The sequence below is a fragment of the Pristiophorus japonicus genome, chromosome 1, assembly GCF_044704955.1.
Source record: "Pristiophorus japonicus isolate sPriJap1 chromosome 1, sPriJap1.hap1, whole genome shotgun sequence".
Taxonomy (NCBI): Eukaryota; Metazoa; Chordata; class Chondrichthyes; family Pristiophoridae; genus Pristiophorus; species Pristiophorus japonicus.
This window is the reverse complement of record NC_091977.1, coordinates 278,123,695-278,148,913: the sequence shown is the minus strand read 5'-3', so window position 1 is coordinate 278,148,913 and position 25,219 is coordinate 278,123,695. Positions and strand designations below refer to the sequence as shown.

The 25,219-nt window shown below is 46.4% G+C and overlaps 1 protein-coding gene across 1 annotated transcript in view; it reads left to right on the top strand.

Annotated features, from left to right (window-relative positions):
• rims2a (regulating synaptic membrane exocytosis 2a) overlaps window positions 1-25,219 on the top strand; it is a 1,685,585-nt gene that overhangs the window by 792,683 nt on the left and 867,683 nt on the right. The window contains exon 9 of the mRNA XM_070888461.1: window positions 23,778-24,727. Within this exon, the coding sequence (XP_070744562.1) occupies window positions 23,778-24,727 (950 nt within the window). The remainder of the gene's footprint in view (window positions 1-23,777; window positions 24,728-25,219) is intronic.

Here is a 25,219-nt window from a genome sequence, read left to right as displayed (position 1 = left end):
TGTTTAAAATATTTAATTAAATGGCATTTTAATTAATTTTAAATATTTATTTTATGTGTTTGTGTATTTTTTAAGTGATCCACATTCATACTTATGGGAGTTCCATTGAAACAGGATCTCCATAGTATGAATGAGGATTCTCATTTTTGACTGGTTCAGCTGGCCCACGTGATCCCAGGGATGCTTGTGAACCACCTGCACTCCTGGGATATGTGAGCCTGTACCCATGCGTACCCACATGGACCACGGCCCAGGAGCGTGAATTTACGGACCGCCAGGTAAATTTGTAGATATTTTGCAGGTCAGAGGCATCCGCCTGCTGGAAGCCTCCGACTGCAAATTTTGGGCCTATATAAAGTGGTGGGTAAGTAGCATTGGAACTGTCACATCTGTAAGGCCCTTTGGGGGAGAAAGTGGTCTCTGTGGTGCACATTTTTTTAGACACTACGTGGCCTCCTAATGGTTAAAAATGGGGTCCGAGATGCGTGTACACACTTCCGATGGGAAGTGTAACGGATGCCATCTTGGTAAAGGGTTTGCGGGCGCACACCTAACGACCGCTGGCAGCGTGCAGAGCAGGCAGATTATGATGCTAATCAATGTGAGATCACTGAGAGACATAGTCATCTCATTCCCTCTTGCCAGAGTCAAGCAGAAAGAGCACAAAGGTTTGCACAGATCACAGGTTTCCCCATGGTGCAGAGCACCATTGACTGCACACAGATTGCCGTGCATGTGCTTCATGTCAACTCTGACATTTTCATGAACCGAAAGGGATTCCACTCTCTCAATGGGCAGCACATCACGCAGGTGAATGCCCAATACACTGGAAGCAGTCACGATTACTTTATTCTGCAACAGTCTTCTGTGCCACCTGTATTTGAACCACCACGGCTAATAAAAGGCTGTGGCGACGAGGGTTATCCACTCATGACATGGCTCATGACTCATATCCAGAACCCATGCACACGTACACAGGAGGCCAACAATGAGAACCATGCTGCCACAAGGAACATTAAAGAACAGACCATCGGTGTCCTCGAGCAATGCTTTCACCGCATGGACCACTCTGGAGGAGTCCTGCAGTACTCGGCTGAGCGGGTATCAAGATTTGTGGTAATACGCTGCATGCTGCACAACCTCGACATTATGAGGGAACAGCCCTTGCCACCGCATATCAGGTGAGAAACTGAGGAGCAGGAACACGAAGAAGAGGAGGAGGAGGAGAAATGCAACATGAAGTGGAAGAACAGGAAGAGGGAGGCTACAACATCGACAGCCCCTTTATATCTGGGCTCTGCATAATGGAATAATTAATGAGCGATATCAGTAACCTCAGCCACTTTGTCCTCTGTTCCACAACACATGAATAAAAACCACCAGAAAATGCACATTCTAATCCAAATCAAAATTCATAAATTCAATCATAACATAATCATACAAAAATAAACAAATCACCTTTGTTCATTCCCTTAGTGCCTTTTCCTGTCCAAGTGCTTCTATGAGGTGCTTCCCCAGTGTCTGCAGCATAGCTGGTGGAAGGCTGCTCACTTTCAATTGAGGAGACTGCAGATGGCCTTGGAGGACGACCTTGAGTAGCTCTAGGCCTAGAAGGTCTGGCTTCAGACTATACCATCACCTGGGCTGCAGCAGTCTGTGCTGGCTGGCTGATGGGCAACAGAAAGGGCACTAGCGGACTGGCAAGGGTGGGAGCAGGAATGTTCTCCCGAGGAATCGGGCAAGCCATGGGTGGCGAACATGGCCCGGAGGCTTTCAATGGTGGCTGTGGACGTCCTGGATGACATGATTATGCATTCAATCCATTTGGAGTAAGCGTCCACTATTACTAAAAACATCTTTCCTAGAAAGGGGCCGGCAAAATCTACGTGGATCCTGGACCACGGTTTGGAAGGTCATGACCACAGACTCAGTGGAGCCTTCCTTGATGCATTGCTCAGTTGTGAGCAAGTGTTGCACTGATGCACGCATGACTCCAAGTCCGAGTCAATGCCGGGCCACCAAACATGTGACCTGGCAATTGCCTTCATCACGACAATGCCTGGGTGGGTAATATGTAGGTCGCATAAAAACATTTCCCTGTGTTTTTTTGGCAAAACCATGCGATTACCCCATAAGAGACAATCCGACTGGATGGACATTTCACCTTTGCATCGGTGAAACGGCTTAATTTCATCTTGCATTTCCCTGGGAACGGCCGACCAGTTCCCATTTAGGACGCAACTCTTTACTAATGATAGCACAGGATCCTGGCTGGTCCAGTTCCTGATCTGGCGAGCCGTGACTGGTGACCCCTCACTCTCAAAAGCACCCATGACAAGTAGCAGGGCTGTGGGCTGCGTCATTTCAACCCCAGTGATGGGTAATGGTAGCCAGCTGAGAGCATCGGCACAGTTTCCAGTGCCTGATCTGTGGAGGATAACATAGTCATAAAAGGATAATGTTAGTGCCCATCTTTAGATGTGGGATGAAGCATTGGTGTTTATACCTTTGCTCTCTGAAAACAGCGAAATGAGTGACTTGTGGTCAGTTTCAAGCTCAAACCAAAGTCCAAATAGATATTGGTGCATTTTCTTAACCTCATATACACACGCTAACGTCTCTTTCTCGACCATACTATAAGCGCTCTCAGCCTTAGGCAGACTTCTAGATGTGTATGCAACCGCTTGGAGGTTGCCCAATACATTGGCTTGCTGTAATACACAGCCGACCCTGTACGATGAGGCGTCACAAGCTAGCACTAAACGTTTACATGGGTAATAGTGTACAAGTAACTTATTTGAACATAGCAGGTTCCTGGCCTTCTCAAAGGCTGTGTATTGAGATTTGCCCCAAACCCAGTCGTCACCCTTACAGAGCAAAATGTGCAAAGGCTCTAACAACATGCTCAACCCGGGTAGAAAGTTACCGAAATAGTTGAGGAGTCCCAGGAATGAACGCAGCTCCGTCACATTCTGTGGTCTGGGTGCATTCTTGATGGCCTCTGTCTTTGAGTCCGTGGGCCTGATGCCGTCTGCTGCAATCTTTCTCCCCCAAAATTCGACTTCTGGCGCCAGGAAAACACACTTGGACCGTTTCAGCCTGAGTCCCACTCTGTCTAGGCAATTTACAACCTCTTCCAGGTTGTGTAGGTGTTCAATGGTGTCACGACCGGTGATCAGATGTCATCTTGAAACACAATGGTGTGCGGAACAGATTTCAGCAAACTCTCCATGTTTCTCTGGAAAATGGCTGCAGCCAAGCGAATCCCGAAAGGACACCTGTGGTATATAAACCTGTGTGTTGATGCACGTCAGTCTTTTCGAAGATTCAGCCAGATCCTGTGTCATGTAGGTGGAGGTTAGGTCCAACTTGGTGAACGACTTCCCCCCGCTAACGTTGCGAACAGGTCATCCGCCTTGGGCAACGGGTACTGATCCTGCAGTGAGACTCGGTTAATTGTTACCTTGTAGTCTCCGCAGATTCTGACCGTGCCATCGCTTTTCAACACCGGAACAATTGGACTGGCTCACTCATTGAACTCGACTGGTGATATAATTCCTTCGTATTGGAGTCTCGATCTCGATTTTCTCCCTCATCATGTACGGAACCGCCCGAGCCTTGTGATGGATGGGCAGTGCATTGGGGCCTAGATGGATCTGTACCTTGGCGCCTGTGAAGTTGCCGATGCTTGGTTCAGATAGCGAGGGAAACTTGCTCAGCACTTGGGCGCATGCAGCGTCATCCACTGAAAATAGTGCTTTGATGTTGTTCCAATTCCATCTAATCTTTTCTAGCCAGTTTCTGCCGAACCGCATTGGGCCATTGCCTGGAACAATCTACAATGATAGGTCATGCACAGCTCCATCATACGATACCTTCACTGCCGCACTTCCAATGACTGATATGAGCTCTTTGGTGTAGGTACGCAGCTTTGCATTAATCGGGATCAGTTTGGGCCTTTGTGCCTTATTGCCCCACAATTTCTCAAAAGCCTTCTGGCTCATTATTGACTGACTCGCAGCCGTGTCCAACTCCATGGAAACTGGAACTCCATTTAATTTGACTTTCAGCATTATAGGAGGGCTCTTAGTGGTGAAGGTACCCCATACACTTCCTCCTCGGGTTGAGTTGCCTGTGCTGCGTGAGCCGCGCCGGATCAATCATCCTCTGCCACGTGGTGTGTCACAACACATTTGCACATTTGCTGGAGGTGCCCCATTGTTGCGCAGCCTTTGCACACGTAGTGCTTGAATCGACATTGATGGGCCCGATGATTACCCCCACAGCACCAACATGGTGCTAATGGATTCACATTCACCCCCGATGGCGGACTCTGAGTCATCACAGGTCTTGCAGCCGCAGACGTATAGGCCTTGCCATATGTAGTTCGGCCAGCTAGCGATGCCATTTTATGCACAATACTTGTCGGTGAGCTTCGATGTTGAGAAGATATCTGTTTGGTGTTATCGCCCGTGGCCATGCATGCCTGGGCGATCGCGATGGCCCTGCTCAGGTCTAGGGTTTTGGCAGCCAGCAGCTTTCAAAGAATGACCTCGTGGCTGATGCCCAGCATGAAAAAGTCCTGCAGCATTTCCCTCAACACAGCTCCAAAATCGCACGGTCCCACGAGGCATCTCAGGTCGGCGACATAATCCGCCACATTCAGCCCCCGGAGGGATGGTGCGTGTAAAAACAATACCTGGCCATGAGGATACTCACCCTCGACTTGAGGTGATCCCGAACCAGCTTGCACAACTCTGTATATTCCTTCTCCTTTGGTTTTGTCGGTGCGAGCAGATTCTTGCTGAGGCCATATATTTTAGACCCACAGACGGTGAGAAGAATTGCCCTGTGCTTGACCGTGTTAGTGTCTCCTTCCAGCTCGTTGGCCACGAAGTACTGGTTAAGATGCTCGATGAAGGCTTCACAATCATCACCCTCTACGAATCTCTCTAATATTCCAACGGCAGCCATGATTGCGTGAAGGTTAGTATTCTGTTACTCGTCGCCGATTGTTATGTATAGAAGAACTCCACAAGGCTGAGTACTGTGAGCTAAACTTAGTATGACCTTAGTCATATTTATTACAACTCCAGAGTGCCTAAACAACATGGCAGCCAACCCTTTATACTGGCCCTGCATGTCTGTACAGGTGATCAATAGGACTCCAACAGTTGCGCCCTCTGGTGGCAAGTATTACATATTTGCATACATAACACCTTTGAACAGTGGTATCCAGAACAATGATAGTAGTGTGAGTTTCCACTGCAGCACTCAGACCTTCAGTGGAGGCTACTTGTGCTGCAATGAAAGCTGTGAGATCAGCCATCAAACGCTGCATCATGGTGGGTTCCACAGGTTTGCTGATGGAGGAGACCACCTATTCTATGTTGGAAAGGTTGGGCTCCAAACTCTGCGTAAAGCCCTGTGCCAAGTTAGTGCTGGACTCCTCCATGCTCCATGACATTGAGCACAGGCTTTCTGGCAGGCTTTCCAGTGCACCAAGCATTTGGGCGTGTACACCCATCAGCCTTCTTCTGTAGCCTGGCCCATCAAAGCCCTCATCTGAGACCTCTGCTGCAGAACTAGTGTGCAACCTTATCATCTGGTGAACTGGCACTTGTGCCATCCTTTCCACCTGCCCTGGCTCCTGCGCATTTGTGCTCAGTGTCTCACCTGCAGATCCCTCCTCTATCCTAGCTTCTAAAATACGTGCGGTGACAGTTTCTGAGCCGGTGGCTGCGAGTGTAAGATCGGGTGACAGTGACTCTTCATCTTACATAAGAACATAAGAATTAGGAACAGGAGTAGGCCATATGGCCTTTTGAGGCTGCTCCGCTTTTCAATAAGATCATGGCTCATGATCTTCGACCTCAACTCTGCTTTCCCGCTTGATTCCCCCAGAGTATAAAAACCTATCTCAGCCTTGAATATACTCAGTGATTCAGTATCCACAGTTCTTTGGAGTAGAGAATTCCAAAGCTTCACAACCCTCAGTCTTAAATGGTCGACCCCTTATTTTGAGACGATTCTCCCGAGTTAGAGATTCTGCTGCCAGGGGAAACAACCTCTCAGCATCTACCCTGCCAATCCTCTTCAGAATCTTGTATATTTCAATGAGATCACCTCTCATTCTTCTAAACTCCAAAGAGTATAGGCCCAATCTACTCAATCTCTCGCTGTCTTCTTCCTCTTCCTCCACTGACTGGAAAAGTTCCAATTGTTAGGTATCTGAAATGGAAAGGGATAAGGCTTGGGTTGTGGTGAAGGGAGAGGAGAAACTAAGAAGTGCATACACCATCTGCATCTTCTAAATTGGAAGAGATTGAGGGATAAGGGAGAAGTGGGATGAGAGAAGGAAGATTAGGTATGCAGGTACCCTCATCATCGATCGCTTCAGTCTTGCCAGTGGCCACGGTCTCAGTGATGTCCCTACCCATGATGTCCAGCACTCTCCTCCACGGGGGTTAAAACATACAGGCGTGCTTGTCTGCCTCCAGTTCTTTACTGCTGCCTCCTGTTATGTGGTACCTTCTCCTGAAAAATAGAGGCAAGTGTGTCGGTGAGTGTCCTGCAATATGTTTGGGTGATCTGGCTGTCATGGTTGAATAGCTGCCAGTGTGTGCGAGCTGAAACTTGCAACAGTGCTAAGTGTGTGAGGGTAAGATAAAACATATGAATGTTAAGGTTGCGTACTGATTGGTGTAGATAGTTGGTAGATGGGCGATGGATGTAGTGAATTGAGCAGTGGATGAGGCTAGTGATACAATGGGTAGGATGTGGCATTTGAAGGTGAACACTCTGAACTTGACAACTCGAGTCAGATTATAAACTTCTTCCTGCACTGCATCTATATTCTTGGAGCAACATTCTTGGCATCGACCTCTGCCACTACTTGTTCCCACTGTCTCCTGAGCATCTGTCTGGAGGACCTCCTGTCCCACCTGTGGATACAGGACATCTCACCTTCTCTGCACCTCTTGCACCAAGACCTCCAGTGCAGTGTCTGAAAACGTGGGTGCTCACTTTCTTGCATGTTTAGGTATGCTCAAAGTATCACAGCCCAGATTCACTTTTCAAATTACTCCAACCACTTCTTGCATTCACAATGCACCTCCTCTTTAAGAGGAGCAAACTGCCTTTAAATAGCGCTAGCCACTCGTGATATCTGGTCCCCTGCTGATGCATGCAGCCAATGCATGCAATGGCTGCATGCAGCAGTATATAAATCAGCAGACAGCATGAATTTACCATGCTGCCTGCAACTAAATGAACGGGAGCGGGTTAATTGCATTTATACGATCCCCTCGCCCATTTTCGGGGGTTAGCCAATTTCTCCCCCTGTATCTTTCTGTATCAGTAAGCTATGTAATGATTTCACCTTGAATTAGGCATGTGATACATTTCTTTAGTAAATTTTCTGTATTACATAGATAGCTAGGCAGCTAGGATGATAGATCGATATAAACTGATATTGCTCCCAGTGAATTGTTCATATGTGGTTAGAAGGTCGCTGTGGGACTTTGTAGCCTAAACATAATGTCAATTTCTATGTTGCATTTTCTTCTGATTGATTAAATTTTGACAATGAATAATCATAAGTGGACAATTTGCTAATGAGTAAGTTATTGCCCTGCTCACCAGCAGTTCGCGTGATCCAACCTAAACTACTGCACTCCATTCTCAGCCTACCCTGCTTTGTTCCCAGTACACCCGACCTTCCCTGGACTATCATGATGGTGTTTCTGGCCTATAAGGCCTGACGTGACTTTACAATTTGGCGTGCACTCAACCCATTCCCACTACAAAGTTTATTTTGAGTACAATATGCGCTTTATACTGTATATCTGAAAGGGAAGTGCGAAATATATATGTATATACAGGTAAATGGCACAAGCCAAATTTAAGCTGCACACGACAGATTGCGGATTCTGTGCACCAAAGGGACATGCTGTTTCTTAAAAAAAAACACAAAGTGCCATAATTTCAATCTCTGATTCAACATGATTTTTATTTCATCTGGTCTCACATTGCAGCTGTGCAAAATGATAAGGAATTTTACTGGAAAAATGTTTTTTTTTAATTATACAAGAAGATAACAACAACAACTTGTATTTATATAGTGCCTTTAACGTAGTGAAATGTCCCAAGGTGCTTCACAGGAGTATTATGGGATAAAATGTTGACACCGAGCCGCATAAGTAGAAATTAGCGCAGGTGACCAAAAGCTTGATCAAAGATGTAGGTTTCAAGGAGCATCTTGAAGGAAAAAGAAGGGTAGAGAGGTTTAGGCAGGGAGTTCCAGAGCTTGGGACCAAAGCAAAGAAGGCACGGCCACCAATGGTTGAGCAATTATAATCAGGGATGCTCAAGAGGGAAGAATTAGTGGAGCACAGACATCTCGGGCGATGGGGGTGGGGGTTGTGGGGCTGGAGGAGATTACAGAGATAGGAAGGGTCGAGGCCAAGGAGGGATTTGAAAATTAGGATGAGAATTTTGAAATCGAGGCATTGCTTAACCGGGAGCCAATGTAGGTCAGCGAGCACATAAGAGGAGGTGGCACATATGGTGAATAAGGGAAATGCAGTGGATGTGGTGTGCATGGACTTTTAGAAAATCTTTGATAAGGAGGCCAATGGAGAAGATTAAGGGTGTATAGAATTATGGGAAAGGGAGAAATTTTGGATTGTGGGATGTGGGAACAGGGCAGACACATGAGATTAGAATACTGCTTGTGTGGGGGATAAACACCAACAGGGACTGAATGGGCTCAACAGCCTGTTACCGTTTCTAATTTCTATGTAATTTCACAATTGTAATCATAATTATAGCCATCAAATACAGTACAAAACACATATGGTGCTGAAAACTGGTTTCAGGTTAGGCATTGGCCTAAGAAGTCAGGAACGGGATTGGGATGGACATAGGTTGTGGGGAGGGCAGACTGCCTCACCATGCTGTTATACCCTGGGACCATACCACCAGTATTACCAGGACCAATTTCATGTTACTAAACCCCAGAACACCAGGTAATAAAGATGTAATTTAACTTATTCAATCATGATAAATTGGTGGCATAACATTTTGTTATAAGCCAGCAATATCCTACTACCCATTCTTGTTTATGTATCAATACAGATAGATAGATAAATGATGGATCTGAAATGCTAATTCTTTTGATGTAAAAGTGACATATTTCTGCCATAGGGGACTGGAATGTGGGGTGAGGGTCAAATACGCCAGAGTTACTCCCATTCTAAAATTCCCACGAAATCCAGGTAGAATTGACTGCTGGCAGTAGATGTGCCCACCCTGAAAGTGGTGTCTGGATGAAAATGGCAGGATAATGAGGGCCCAGAAATTCAGCTAGCTACATCACAATTGCACCAGACTTGTGTTAAGCTTGTAGAACAAAGGGGTAATTTCCCTGCAGTACTAGTCAACCAAGAACTGGTTCCGTTCACAGGCTTTCAATATCCAGGAAACTTGTCTGAAGCAGCAGCACTGACTGAAGATTTTTTCAGCTATGTAACAACAACAACTTGTATTTATAAAGTGCCTTTAATGTAGTGAAATGTCCCAAGACGCTTCACAGGATTAGTATGAGATTAAAAATTTGACACCGAGCCACATAAGTAGAAATTAGTGCAGGTGACCAAAAAGCTTGGTCAAAGAGCTATGTTTTAAGGAGTGTTATTGAGGAGGATAGTGAGGCGGAGAGCTTTCGGCAGGGAGTGCCATAGCTTAGTGCCTAAGCAACAGAAGGTACGGCCACCAATGATTGAGCGATTACAATCAGGGATGCTCAAGAGGGCAGAATTAGAGGAGCACAGAAAGCTTGGGTGCAGGGGGAGTGGGCGGATTGTGGGGCTGGGAGGGGCGAGGCCATGGAGGGATTTGAAAACAAGGATGAGAATTTTGTAATCGAGGCGTTGCTCAATCGGGAGCCAATGTAGGTCAGCGAACACAGGGGTGATGGGTGAGCGGGACTTGGTGCGAGTTAGTAGCTTGAAATGATTCTGCCAGCTGTTTTGCAGCAGTTTCAGGCAGGGCATCCTTTTGCATACCACCCTTCTGTTATGGAGCTCTTACCATGGGGTTCACTATGAGCATTTTCATATATGTCCTGAAAGTGGTGGAGGACCATGAAAAAGGGAATGCAGCATGCAGGATTAAATAACACCAAAAGAGAAGATCCTTCCACCAAAGTCTCTGGACCAAATCCTTTTCCTTGATAATGTTTCAGAAGAGATCTGCTTAAGGAGGCATTATTCTGTAAGAACCCCTAGAAAAAAATTACAGGGTAAAATTGGTCTATGCCAGAAGTGCGAAGTGGGCTCATAACGAATCGATAGCTCATTTTGCACCACAGCTGACTTTCTTTTCCATTCACTGGCATGGACCAATTTCACACTTATGTATCTCATTAAAAACTGATTTCCAAACACACTCTCCAACACGAAGCCAAACTAAGAACAGACTTGGAACACTGAATGTGGTGCACAAAGGAGTGTCTTTGGATGTTAGTTATATGGACTTCCAGAAGGTAGTCAACAAGGTTTCGCATAAGAGACTGTTAGCAAAAAAGTGAGGGCGTGGAATTGGAGGCTACCTATTGGCTTGGATAGGGAATTGGTTAGGAGGTAGGAGACAAAGAGTAGACTGTCTAACATTTCTTTCCGCACCATGAGTGGAATCATAAAGGTGTTTTGAATGGGTATGTACACAAATTGGCGGGATGTGACTAGTGGTGTGCCCCAGGAATCTACACCGAGCCTCGGCTTTTTACTATATTTACAAATGACATAGATGAAGGAATAGAGAGCCATATCTCCAAGTTTGCTGATGACACCAAGTTAGGTTGCACAGTGAATAGTGTAGATGGGAGCAGAAGGTTGCAAAGGGACCTTGATAGATTAACAACAACGACTTGTATTTATATAGTGCCTTTAACCTCCCAAGGCGCTTCACAGGAGTGTGAGAAGACAACATTTTGACACCGAGCCACATAAGAAGAAATCACGGCAGATGACCAAAGGCTTGGTCAAAGAGGAAAGTTTTAAGGTGTGTCTTAAAGGAGGAAAGAGAGGTGGAGAGGTTTAGGGAGGGAGTTCCAGGGCTTAGGGCCTAGGCAGCTGAAGGCGCGGCCACCGATGGTTGAGTGATTGTAATCAGGGATGCACAAGAGGGCAGAATTTGAGGAGCATAGATATCTCATGGGGTTGTGGGGCTGGAGGAGATTATAGAGATAGGGAGCGGCGAGGCCATGGAGGCATTTGAACACAAGGATTAGAATTTTGAAATCGAGGCATTGCTTAACTGGAGGTCAGCGAGCACAGGGTAATGGATGAATGGGACTTGGTTCGAGTTAGGACACGGCCAGCCGTATTTTGGATGACCTCAAGTTTGCGCAGGGTAGAATGTGGGAGGCCAGCCAGGAGTGCATTGGAGTAGTCAAGTCTAGAGGTAACAAAGGCATGGATGAGGGCTTCAGCAGCAGATGAGCTGAGGCAAGGGCAGAAATGGCCGATGTTACAGAGGTGGAAATAGGCGGTTTTAGTTATGCCATGGATATATGGCCAGAAGCTAATTTCAGGGTCAAATATGACACCGAGGTTGCGAGCAGTCTGGTTCAGCCTCAGACAGATGCTGGGGAACGCAGTTTGTGACAGCAATCAAAAACAATGGCTTCGGTCTTAATTGGAGAAAATTTCTGCACAGTTAGACAAGCAGTCTGACAAATTAGAGACCATGGAGAGATCGAGAGAAGCGGTGGAGAGGTAGAGCCGGGTGTCGACAGCGTACATCATCGTCATCATAGGCAGTCCCTCGGAGTCGAGGATGACTTGCTTTCACTCGAAAAATCAGTTCTCAGATGACTAAGGAGTCCAATGCGGGACCTACAGTCTCTGTCACAGGTGGGGTAGACAGTGGTTGAAGGAAAGGATGGTCGGGGAGCCTCGGTTGACGCACGCCCCTTTCGCTGTCTATGCTTGTTCTCGGCGATGGGACTCGAGGTGCTTAGCGCCCTCCCGGATGCTCTTCCTCCACTTTGGGCGGTCTTGGGCCAGGGATTCCCAAGAGTCGGTGGAGATGTTGCACTTTGTCAAGGAGGCTTTGAGGGTGTCCGTGAAGCGTTTTCTCTGCCCACTTGGGGCTCGCTTGCCACGTCAAAGCTCTTGCTTTGGAAGTCTCGTGTCGGGCATGCAGACGATGTGGCCCGTCCAACAGAGCTGATCGAGCTTGGTCAATGCTGCGATGCTGGGGATGTTGGCCTGAGCGCGAACACTGACCTTGGTGTGGCTGTCCTGCCAATGGATTTGCAGGATCTTGTAGAGATACATGTGGAAACTGATTCCATGTTTTCAGTTGATGTCGCCAAGGGGCAGCATACAGATGGCGTTGTAAAGTAGCCCGGCCGCTTGGAGACCAGTATTTAAAGGGATTGCCGATGAGGTGGGGTAAAATTTTAATTGAGCACCCAGGTCATTTTTTTTTACATTTTCTTCTGCCGCGATTAATCAGCCCTGTACTCTGTTAGAACTCTGTTAGTGTTCTTGCTCAGGCCAACATCCCCAGCATCGAAGCATTGACCACGCTCGATCAGCACCGATGAATGGGCACATCGTCTGTGTTATATATGTAAACCTGTAAATACCTTGTTTAACCAGCAGAGGGATCATCCCCTGGAGTTCCAAAGGATCCCACAATCCCTTGGGGGCACCGGTACATAAGGAGGCCTCACAGGCTGGAGAGGCACTCTGCAGACCTGTAATAAAGGACTACGGTCACACATTACTTGAAGCTTACAATATCTGGTCAAATTCTTTATTCAAGCCATTACAGTCTGCATGCCTGATACAAGACTCCTGAAATAAGCGCTCTATTCAGAGCTCCAACACGGCAAGCGAGCCCCAGATGGGCAGAGGAAACGCTTCAAGGACACCTTCAAAGCCTCCTTAAAAAAGTGCAAGATCCCCATCGATACATAAGAACATAAGAATTAGGAACAGGAGTAGGCCATCTAGCCCCTCGAGCCTGCTCCGCCATTCAACAAGATCATGGCTGATCTGGCCATGGACTCAGCTCCACTTACCTGCCCGCTCCCCGTAACCCTTAATTCCCTTATTGGTTGAAAATCTATCTATCTGTGACTTGAATACATTCAATGAGCTAGCCTCACCTGCTTCCTTGGGCAGAGAATTCCACAGATTCACAACCCTCTGGGAGAAGAAATTCCTTCTCAACTCGGTTTTAAATTGGCTCCCCCGTATTTTGAGGCTGTGCCCCCTAGTTCTAGTCTCCCCGACCAGTGGAAACAACCTCTCTGCCTCTATCTTGTCTATCCCTTTCATTATTTTAAATGTTTCTATAAGATCCCCCCTCATCCTTCTGAACTCCAACGAGTAAAGACCCAGTCTACTCAATCTATCATCATAAGGTAACCCCCTCATCTCCGGAATCAGCCTCGTGAATCGTCTCTGTACCCCCTCCAAAGCTAGTATATCCTTCCTTAAGTAAGGTGACCAAAACTGCACGCAGTACTCCAGGTGCGGCCTCACCAATACCCTATACAGTTGCAGCAGGACCTCCCTGCTTTTGTACTCCATCCCTCTCGCAATGAAGGCCAACATTCCATTTGCCTTCCTGATTACCTGATGCACCTGCAAACTAACTTTTTGGGATTCATGCACAAGGACCCCCAGGTCCCTCTGCACCGCAGCATGTTGTAATTTCTCCCCATTCAAATAATATTCCCTTTTACTGTTTTTTTTCCCAAGGTGGATGACCTCACACTTTCCAACATTGTATTCCATCTGCCAAACCTTAGCACATTCGCTTAACCTATCTAAATCTCTTTGTAGCCTTTCTGTGTCCTCTACACAACCCGCTTTCCCAATAATCTTTGTGTCATCTGCAAATTTTGTTACACTACACTCTGTCCCCTCTTCCAGGTCATCTATGTATATTGTAAACAGTTGTGGTCCCAGCACCGATCCCTGTGGCACACCACTAACCACCGATTTTCAACCCGAAAAGGACCCATTTATCCCGACTCTCTGCTTTCTGTTCACCAGCCAATTCTGTATCCATGCTAATACATTTCCTCTGACTCCGCGTACCCTTATCTTCTGCAGTAACCTTTTGTGTGGCACCTTATCGAATGCCTTTTGAAAATCTAAATACACCACATCCATCGGTACACCTCTATCCACCATGTTCGTTATATCCTCAAAGAATTCCAGTAAATTAGTTAAACATGATTTCCCCTTCATGAATCCATGCTGCGTCTGCTTGATTGCACTATTCCTATCTAGATATCCCGCTATTTCTTCCTTAATGATAGTTTCAAGCATTTTCTCCACTACAGATGTTAAACTAACCGGCCTATAGTTACCTGCCTTTTGTCTGCTCCCTTTTTTAAACAGAGGCGTTACATTAGCTGTTTTCAAATCCGCTGGTACCTCCCCAGAGTCCAGAGACTTTTGGTAGATTATAACGAATGCATCTACTATAACTTCTGCCATGTCTTTTAATACCCTGGGATGCATGTCATCAGGACCAGGGGACTTGTCTACCTTGAGTCCCATTAGCCTGTCCAGTACTACCCCGCTAGTGATAGTGATTGTCTCAAGGTCCTCCCTTCCCACATTCCTGTGACCAGCAATTTTTGGCATGGTTTTTGTGTTTTCCACTGTGAAGACCGAAGCAAAATAATTGTTTAAGTTCTCAGCCATTTCCACATTTCCCATTATTAAATCCCCCTAAGTGGACAAGGGAGAACCAGTTGATGTGGTATATTTGGACTTTCAGAAGGCTTTCGACAAGGTCCCACACAAGAGATTAATATGCAAAGTTAAAGCACATGGGATTGGGGGTAGTGTGCTGACATGGATTGAGAACTGGTTGTCAGACAGGAAGCAAAGAGTAGGAGTAAATGGGTACTTTTCAGAATGGCAGGCAGTGACTAGTGGGGTACCGCAAGGTTCTGTGCTGGGGCCCCAGCTGTTTACACTGTACATTAATGATTTAGACGAGGGGATTAAATGTAGTATCTCCAAATTTGCGGATGACACTAAGTTGGGTGGCAGTGTGAGCTGCGAGGCGGATGCTATGAGGCTGCAGAGTGACTTGGATAGGTTAGGTGAGTGGGAAAATGCATGGCAGATGAAGTATAATGTGGATAAATGTGAGGTTATCCACTTTGGTGGTAAAAACAGAGAGACAGACTATTATCTGAATGGTGACAGATTAGGAAAAGGGGAGGTGCAACGAGACCTGGGTGTCATGGTACATCAGTCATTGAAGGTTGGCATGCAGGTACAGCAGGCGATTAAGAAAGCAAATGGCATGTTGGCTTTCATAGCGAGGGGTTTTGAGTACAAGTGCAGGGAGGTGTTGCTGCAGTTGTACAGGGCCTTGGTGAGGCCACACCTGGAGTATTGTGTACAGTTTTGGTCTCCTAACTTGAGGAAGGACATTCTTGCTATTGAGGGAGCGCAGCGAAGGTTCACCAGACTGATTCCCGGGATGGCGGGACTGACCTATCAAGAAAGACTGGATCAACTGGGCTTGTATTCACTGGAGTTCAGAAGAATGAGAGGGGACCTCATCGAAACGTTTAAAATTCTGACGGGTTTAGACAGGTTAGATGCAGGAAGAATGTTCCCAATGTTGGGGAAGTCCAGAACCAGGGGTCCCAGTCTAAGGATAAGGGGTAAGCCATTTAGGACCGAGATGAGGAGAAACTTCTTCACCCAGAGAGTGGTGAACCTGTGGAATTCTCTACCACAGAAAGTTGTTGAGGCCAATTCACTAAAGGAGTTAGATGAAGTCCTTACTACTCGGGGGATCAAGGGGTATGGCGAGAAAGCAGGAATGGGGTACTGAAGTTGCATGTTCAGCCATGAACTCATTGAATGGCGGTGTAGGCTAGAAGGTCCGAATGTCCTACTCCTACACCTATTTTCTATGTTTCTATGTTTTCTATGTTTCTCATCTTCTAAGGGACCAACATTTACTTTAGTCACTCTTTTCCGTTTTATATATCTATAAAAGCTTTTACTATCCGTTTTTATGTTTTGTGCAAGTTTACCTTCGTAATCTATCTTTCTTTTCTTTATTGCTTTCTTAGTCATTCTTTGCTGTCGTTTAAAATTTTCCCAATCTTCTATTTTCCCACTAACCTTGGCCACCTTATACGCATTGGTTTTTAATTTGATACTCTCCTTTATTTCCTTGCTTATCCACGGCTGGTTATCCCTTCTCTTACCACCCTTCTTTTTCACTGGAATATATTTTGGTTGAGCACTATGAAGGAGCTCCTTAAAAGTCCTCCACTGTTCCTCAATTGTGCCACCGTTTAGTCTGTGTTTCCAGTCTACTTTAGTCAACTCTGCCCTCATCCCACTGTAGTTCCCTTTGTTTAAGCATAGTATGCTCGTTTGAGACACTGCTTCCTCATCCTCAATCTGTATTACAAATTCAACCATACTGTGATCACTCATTCCGAGAGGATCTTTTACTCGGAGATCGATTATTATTCCTGCCTCATTACACAGGACCAGATCCAAGATAGCTTGCTCCCTTGTATGTTCTGTAACATACCATTCTAAGAAACAATCCCGTATGCATTCTATGAATTCCTCCTCCAGGCTACCCCGTGCGATTTGATTTGACCAATCGATATGTAGGCTAAAATCCCCCATGATTACTGCCATTCCTTTTTCACATGCCTCCATTATTCCCTTGATTATTGCCCTCCCCACCGTGAAGTTATTATTTGGGGGCCTATAAACTACGCCCACCAGTGACTTTTTCCCCTTACTATCTCTAATCTCCACCCACAATGATTCAACATTTTGTTCATTAGAGCCAATATCGTCTCTCACAACTGCCCTGATATCATCCTTTATTAACAGAGCTACCCCACCTCCTTTCCCTTCTTGTCTATTTTTCCGAATTGTCAGATACCCCTGTATGTTTAATTCCCAGTCTTGGCCACCCTGCAACCATGTTTCTGTAATGGCCACCAAATCATACCCATTTGTAATGATTTGTGCCGTCAACTCATTTACTTTATTTCGAATGCTGCGTGCGTTTAGGTAGAGTGTTAGGTAGATACCTGGTAATCCCTGGTCCAAGACCGCTCAACGTGGAGGAGAAGCATTCGAGAAGGCGCCAAACACTTCGAGTCTCTTCGCCGGGAACACGTGGGAGCCAAGTGCAAACAGTGGAAGGGGCGCACGACAACCCAAGCACCCCACCCACCCGTCCCTCCAACCACGGTCTACCCCACCTCTGACAGAGACTGTAGTTCTCGCATCAGACTCATCAGTCACCTGTAAACTCAGATTAGTGTGGAAGCAAGTCATCCTAGACTCCGAGAGAGAGACTCTGTTAGAGTGCTTGGGGCTGATCGTTGCAGATCGCGGCTGCCGTCTGCGAGCAGGGGATCAGATTTCTTGCAGAGCCTGCAGCAATGGCCCTTCCCTTTAACAGAGGGAAGCAATCTCTGATCCCGGCAGGGCTGCACGGGACATTGTGCAGCACTCTGCCGCTACCGCCCATCTTGCCTGGTTTAGCACTCTAAGGGAAGTGGTGGCGCTTGATTTAAATTTCTCTCCTGGAGAATTGGGTGGTGCCCGGCGATACTTTTGCGCTCACTGTCTTAATTTATACACAAAGGGCCCAAATTTCCCCAGCCGTTTAGAGCGGCGTAGTTAGACGTGGTGCATCAACTTCGTGGTGGAGAAAACGCGCCGAAAACTTACTGGGATAGTTTGGCCGCTCCTGGATCCCTGTGGTCCCGTGGTGTGGCGCTGCGAAACCTGCGGGGGGCGGAGCTTGGGTCGCGCTTGCTCAGCGAAGCCAGCAGGGGGGCGGCGCTTGGGCCCAGCGTGTCTTCGAGTGCCGGCAGGGGGACACATGCCCGTTTCTGTGTGCGTAAATGCGCAATGCGTTTTAAGCATACACGCATGCGCAATGGGCCAGGAACCTGGGCAATTGACCATTTAAAGGGAGAGTGTCCTGATTGCATCAGCAGCATTGACAGTGGGCCATATTGAAAGGTAAGGTGTTAATATTGATTTTTGGATGGCTGAGGGAGTGGAATGCAGTGCTGCATAGGTGCATGCAAGGTGCGAACTGTGTTTTTTCAACATTACCTGAGTGTGAATCCGATACACACAAGAGCATGCAACAAGAACGAAGAACTTCTTGCATGAGGAAGTGGAGAAACTAGTCACTATCATTGAGGGCAGATGGCAGGAGCTGGATATCAGTAAGAGTGGTCCCACAAAAGTTCCACCCAAAGAAATTAGGAGACACTGGAACCTAGTTGCAGAAGAATTCTCCGCAGGGGTGAATACCGCAAGAACTGGAAGCCAATGTCAAAAGAAATGGCAGGAAGTTGGTTAAGTCGTGAGTGTAAGTATTATCTTGAGTTTTAAGTGGAATTGCAATTGTTACTGTGATCATCTGTATATGTCCCATCCATCAGAAGCTCACCATGTGGCAAAAATTATATTTTCATCTTTGCAGAAGAAATTGGCCGACAACAAATGGGAGAGAACTAGAACAGGAGGAGGGCCACCAAATCTGCACCAACCATCATCCCTGGAACAAAGGGTCGCTGCCTTGCTGAGTTGCACCTGCAGAAAAAGAATCAGCTCTGCACAAGCTGGACCCACACGCGAGGGTGAGGGTCAATCATGAAAATGCATTGTCGCCCTTCAAATCAACCTGCTGACTGGCCTGCTACGCGTGAGACTACTCATTCCACCCATCCTGCCCCCTCCTTTCGTGCAAACCATTTGACTGATCTGTTGTATTTTGCAGAACAAGAAGATAATCCTGAACATCCTGAAGATCAACAAGAAGATCCAGATGTGTCCGCTCCAAACCAAGGCGGGTGGGGAGAGGAGGGGTCCATGGATCTGTGTTTCATGGGAGAATGCTGATCGTGATATGGATCAGTCCATGGTACAGGGCATCACTTTGCCAGCCACGTCCATGAGCTCTGCCACGACATTCCTTGGTTTCACACCTTCCGAGGTGGAATGCACGTTGGGACACGCAGGGTCCCACCGTCCCAGCCTGCGCCTCGCACTGGAGGGGTGCCACTAAGCAGACCCATGGTGAGGGTAAAGAGAAGCTGACCAGTCTCTCCTGAGATGCAGCCTTCATCAGATGTACATCAGGTTATGTCACTGGGTGAGGAGACGAATGCCCTTACAAGATCACTCATGGCGACTGTCAGTTGGGTGCGTGATGAGGTTGCAACACTGTCGGGAGAAATATCAGCACTGAGACGGGAACTGAGGGTGGGCATGTCAGAGGGAGTGCAAACAATGGCAGATGCCATGAGGGAGCTAGCTGCTGCAATAAGGGCACACAGGCCTGACAATCAAATGCCACTCCCACTGCAATCCCCACACTAGCCTCTGTTGAGACCCAAGCCGGGCCCCCAGCCCCTCCCACCACCATTACCGCCCCTATGAGGAAGTGCACATTCCCCGAGATGTGGGTGAGAGATGGGTGCAGCCTTTCTTTGCTGTTGTTCTTGTTGTTGTTCTTGTTGTTGTGGAAGTGCATTGTAAGCTTTCCAATAAAAGATTTTTTGCATTAAAACTGAATCATGTTCCATTATCACCACACAACATTTAGGACAACTGTTTAAAAAAAAAACATCCCTCACCCCTACAGTCATGTGTGCCTACCGCCCCTAGCGCTGGCCGGTAGGCACACATGCGTTCTGTAGTCGGCAAGGCAGGACTGCTCTATTTTCAGTAGCTGATTTATCTTTCTTTTATTTTTGATGATGTCGTGAAGATGTTGTGCTGAAGTTGTTTTGATGTTGTGCTGATGCTGTGAAGGTGTTTACTGCTTTAGAATCCTCTAACTCACCTCCCCCCACTGCCATCTCTGGCTACCTACGCTGATTTCTTAAATGTAGGTAGTGTTTTTCTGTACCTACAAAAGTGGCAAGTGGTCACATACACTGGCCTAAGTTAGTTTGGAGTAACTTTTAGCTGGCCAAATTTGCTTCTATGGCCAAAACAGGCATAAGTGGCTGGTCACACCCACTTTTGGAGAAAAAAACAAAACTTAAAAAAAAGCCTAACTAACTGACTTTCACTGGAGCAAGTTAAATAGGGAAATTTGCGATTTTTAAGTTACTCCAAAAAAAGCTACTTGCTCCAAAAAAGTGGGGCAACTCCTGGGGTAATTTGAGCCCAAAGAGTGGTCGTTTGAGTGAGGTACTGGAAGATGATCAGCACTCGAGAAACTGCACCCTAACAAGGAGTCTAAACCTGTAGTGAGGGGAGAAAATTGACAGATAAAGAAGGAAAAAGTTCACCTTGGGCAGATTCTCGGAGGAGCAACGCAAGCCCATGTTTCACTACAGACACCATACTCATGCTCAGCTCAACCTAGCACCAAACATTCTAAGGAGCACATGTATACATGGAAACAAACAACAGCTCTCAGCATTCTACTGAGCTTGACAACTTTGTTGATTTATGTCTTTTCTGCCCTCCTTTTCTGAAGTTCTGGTGTAGTTCCGTGGGTGCCACCTCCGGTACTTCATCCAAGTGAGCATTCTTCGTGCGTAAGCCTAAAGATGAGTGCTTGTAGGTTTCTGGACAGTGAAAGGAAAGGGCAATACAGGAGAGCTTGATACAGTCCTCGCTTAATGACCATGCTATCGAGCAATCATGCCTAGTGTCTGTAAGAATTAGGATCACAGGTCACACACACATATCCAAAGGGTCTTGGGAGTTATAAAGCGATATTAAGGGAGCGATAGTTAAATATAGTCAAACACAATACATAATCAGGATAGACATAGACATACGACCACTGTTAATAGTCCCGATCGGACAGACGGCTGGTGGTACGAACAGTTCGTCTCTTCACCGTCTGCCCTGAAACGCCTCCTGGGTCTTTCTTTTATTCTCTTTTTAGGGGTGGGCCTGGTGTGGGATATTGGCAGGACCATTTAACCTATGATATGTCTAATTCTTTGTCTCAACTCTTGGATGAAACCCTCCTCTTCACATCCTCCCACGGTTGGAGTCAGACATGCCATTCTTGGCCTTCAGATGTTTGGAACTGCCTGTTATCAGTTATTTATGTTCACGCTGTTCAAGTTGCTTTAGCTATTGTACCATGGAATGAATCCTTCAATTCTAACACCAGTCCGAAGAGGCTTTTTGGTCTCAAGTTATTTCTTCCAATCCACGATTTCTTACATGCCCTTACCATTTGACTCATCAGAGAAGCATTCAAGTTATCCAACTTGTTTTCCTTTCATGTCCAAGTCTTAATATTGACCAGTATTACTGTGAAATTGAAAGTGTAATTGAAAAGTTTGGAAACTAAAAATGAAAAAAAACCATGTATACCACGGGGCCGAAATTGCCCCTCCCGATAAGACCTCTGGCCGCCGGAAAGCGGCGGTCACAGGGCGGCGCAGAATGGCCGCCGACACTCCGTGGAGGTGCCGACATTTTAGAAATTGCCCTCCCTCAGGAGTGGAGCTGTGTCCAGGACCGCTCTGCCCATTTTCCCGCCGTGACATGCATGCGCCGACCCCTTACCGTCTGGCAGGGAACCCCTTGTGAAATTGCCCCGCGGGAGCGGCCGCACCACTGGCCGGTGCCCCCAACAGTTTTTGCTGTCGGTGCACTCTGTGTGAAATGGCGGCACGGCCGCCCTTAAAGTGGAGGGCACACTGCCGCGGCCGCCATGTTATTTTTTTTTTGTCTGCCGACTGCCAGGACGGCCCGACAGTTATACCCAACAGGTTCGGTCGGGCTGCCAACAGGCAGCTTGGCACCTGCTCTTGGGTGCCAGCCAGCTGGCCTGGCCGAAACACTCCCTGGTGACCCAGTGGACCTAACTAAAATGAATGCAGAGTTCGCAGCGGCTCTCCCCTTTAACTCCGTCCCGCCCCCACCTGCCCCGCTAGTGACGCCCACTCTGTTCCGCTCCCACTTCCGCCCCCGCGATGATGTACTTCTGCCCCACTGGAAAAAAACCCTCAAAGAGCTGAATTTCGCTGGCTAGGCTGCCGCATCCATTGTGGTGGCCAGAACACTTCAAAAACGCCCCTTCCGGCCACCAAATGTTTAAGATCTTTTAACTCAACAATCAGAACATGGTTATGGACACTGCCTGACCAAAGGATGTGATTATATAATATGGAGCAAAAATAAAATCTTTGGCAGTGTTTTTTTGGTAACTGCTGTGTAGGAGGCTGCTTTCAGCAGCATTCTGATCTCTGGGCATCAGACGCACCTCTCCCGCCCCCCCCCCCCCCATCTGCAGATCCAATGGCTAGCGAACCCCTGCTGATTCTACATCATTGGCTGCTTAGCTCCTCCACAGCAACAGCTAAGTCTTGGTCTGTCAGAGACAGCAGCAGTAAACCCGCCTGATAAGCTGCAATGAGTACTGCCAGTGACTAAATTGAAATGACTCCCAAAATTGGCTTGTCTCCAAACACATCAGAAAATGCTCGATAATTGACTGCTCAGCTATTTGCAATGCAAAAGCAGATTTTCTATATAATTTTTAAGCAATATATCAATGCAAAAATACAAATCAGTATATCGCGTTTAAAACAATGTACGGAATAAACAAAATCTCCTACGAGGTTTCTGTGGGATAAGGAAAATTCACCACTCATGCTGGAATGTGGTTAGCCCACTATATGTTACACGGTCAAGGATACACGCTGGAATGTTTGTGTTGTAGTTTCAAACAATTTGTATTGTTTTGATGACCAACGTTCTGCATGGCATTTTAATATCATCTCAAATTGTGTAGAATTCTCAGATTGAAAGTTTTGGAAAAAGCTGTTATAAATGAGGGGATTTGCTTCCATCTGATTGTAAGATTCTGAGCAAAATAATCATTTCTGTGGTACAGAAGGAAAATGCTAAAGACAATCCTGCATTTTACAGGCATAACTGCGAGTCAGTAATCAGCTAAGTACCATAATCCTCCTTGGAGGGTAAAATCTTACTTGACCTCCAGCTATATACAGCACCATGATAACAGCATTAAACTGCAAAACTCCTCACGCCTCCTCCCAACAATCGCCACGGTAGGTCATCACATATCAAAGTTGGGCTGGTGGGGCTGATGTCCCACTTTCTTGCTTGGAGATGGCTGTGCACGTTCCGATTTGCTAATGTGGATGAAATCACAATATACAGGGAGAATAATTCTGCGTGCAAAGCTCGGCAAGGCTGCAATTATTGGAAGCTTTTGGATGTAATTTTACGGAGCCTGGGGAGATTAAAGAAAAGTGCTTGCCAGCTTGGATTTGATGCATTCTTCTGGACAGAATGCTCTCTATCTCCCAGATGTGCAATGGCAAATAGAAAGGTAATGCCAGGTAGAATGTTTAACAAAAATAGAAAAAAAAGGTCATAGTCTTAAAATGTCGGACTAAAGCTGTGAGAGAATGTTCCATGGACTTTAATTACTTTGCTGTTCGATGCAGTGTTTTGTGATGAGTAGTTAAAAATTGTAGTGCTTTGATGCCATGTTTTGTTTCACCTCAGCTCAATGTAGAATTAATGGCAAATAAATAAAAATGCTCTAATATTTTGCATTTATGATGACTAGGCAATGGCTTGGCCATTTTCACAATTTCTGATTTTAATGTATAGGAAAGCCCTGATTAAAATGTGTTAATTTTAACACCTTATTGTCGTTTGGAAAAGTCTCCCTGACTAAATTTGTTGTTTATTTTCATCCAGGAAGAGGAGCCCATCAACATCCAGGGAACACAATCGAAAATACGATCAGAGGGACGAGAGAGGGGACCCGTCACAGTATGCGCTTGTGGAAAGTGCAATGCAAAGATCACCGACAGAATATGCAGACCGTGACAAGCGATCCCTACGTGGGTCACGGGTTTATGATGACTCTGAACACATTGAGTACAGAGAAAGCAGGGACTCAGGCCGCAGAAGTCGAAGAAGGTCTCAAGAGTTCCGAGATTTGGTAGATGAGGATATTGATATACAAACCAGGGACGAATATGAAAGACAGAGGCGAGAGGAGGAGTACCAAACTCGTTATCGTAGTGATCCTAATTTAGCTCGTTACCCTGTCAAACCTCAACCCTACGAGGAGCAAATGCGGATGCATGCTGAAGTGTCCAGGGCGCGCCATGAACGAAGACACAGTGATGTGTCTTTGGCATACACAGAGATGGATGATACACAAGTCTCTATGCATAGAATGGAAAGGCAGTCAAGACAACGCTCTGCATGTGACCGCAGAGGCCCTGTACAAAGTCAACGTTCTTACTCTATGGAAAGAACTCAAGACATGCAAGGGCCTACTTCTAGTTGGCAAAGGACCCCAAATCACAGTCCACCGACACCCAGGAGAAGCCCAATCCCATTTGATAGGGGTGATATGCGTCGTTCAGATTCGTTGCGGAAACAACATCACTTGGATCCAAGCTCTGCTGTTAAGAAAACAAAACGGGAAAAGATGGAAACCATGCTGCGAAATGACTCGCTCAGCTCAGACCAGTCTGAATCGGTAAGGCCACCACCACCAAAGCCACATAAAACAAAGAAAGGAGGTAAAATGCGCCAAGTTTCGTTGAGTAGCTCAGAGGAAGAGCTTGCATCTACTCCAGAATATACCAGCTGTGATGATGTAGAGATTGAGAGTGAAAGTGTCAGTGAAAAAGGTAAGCACTAACAGACTTTATTTCACTTTTTATTGTGGTTGGATAATCTATCTAATTTTAATTAGGTTAATGTCGTGTACTCAGTTCTCAGTTTAATTAAAAGTAGTGATATTTAGTTATTTCGATCAGGATGGTCACAAGTTTGATCCTTGCCCGGTGTGGCGTTGGCTCAGCTGGAGAGCAGGACAGGGATTACAGTTAGCAGCAGTGCCTTTGGCCAATGAAGTTGACAGTTCATTCATGGTGCCCTTTGCTGGTCATTAGTGACTGCTGCAGGAAAATGGGATGTGTGGACTTGAGATGGGCTCAGTCATGATGCCTCCATGTCTAATAGCTTACTGACACTCTCTAAATTCTCCAATGATGATTAGAAACTTGGGAAACTTAGCACCCATGGAACCAAATCCCAATAGAAGTTAGTGTTTTCCAGCGACAAAGGGAAATGTTGGAGATGGAATTATTTTTTTAAAGTAAAGTTTTTTTCAACTTACC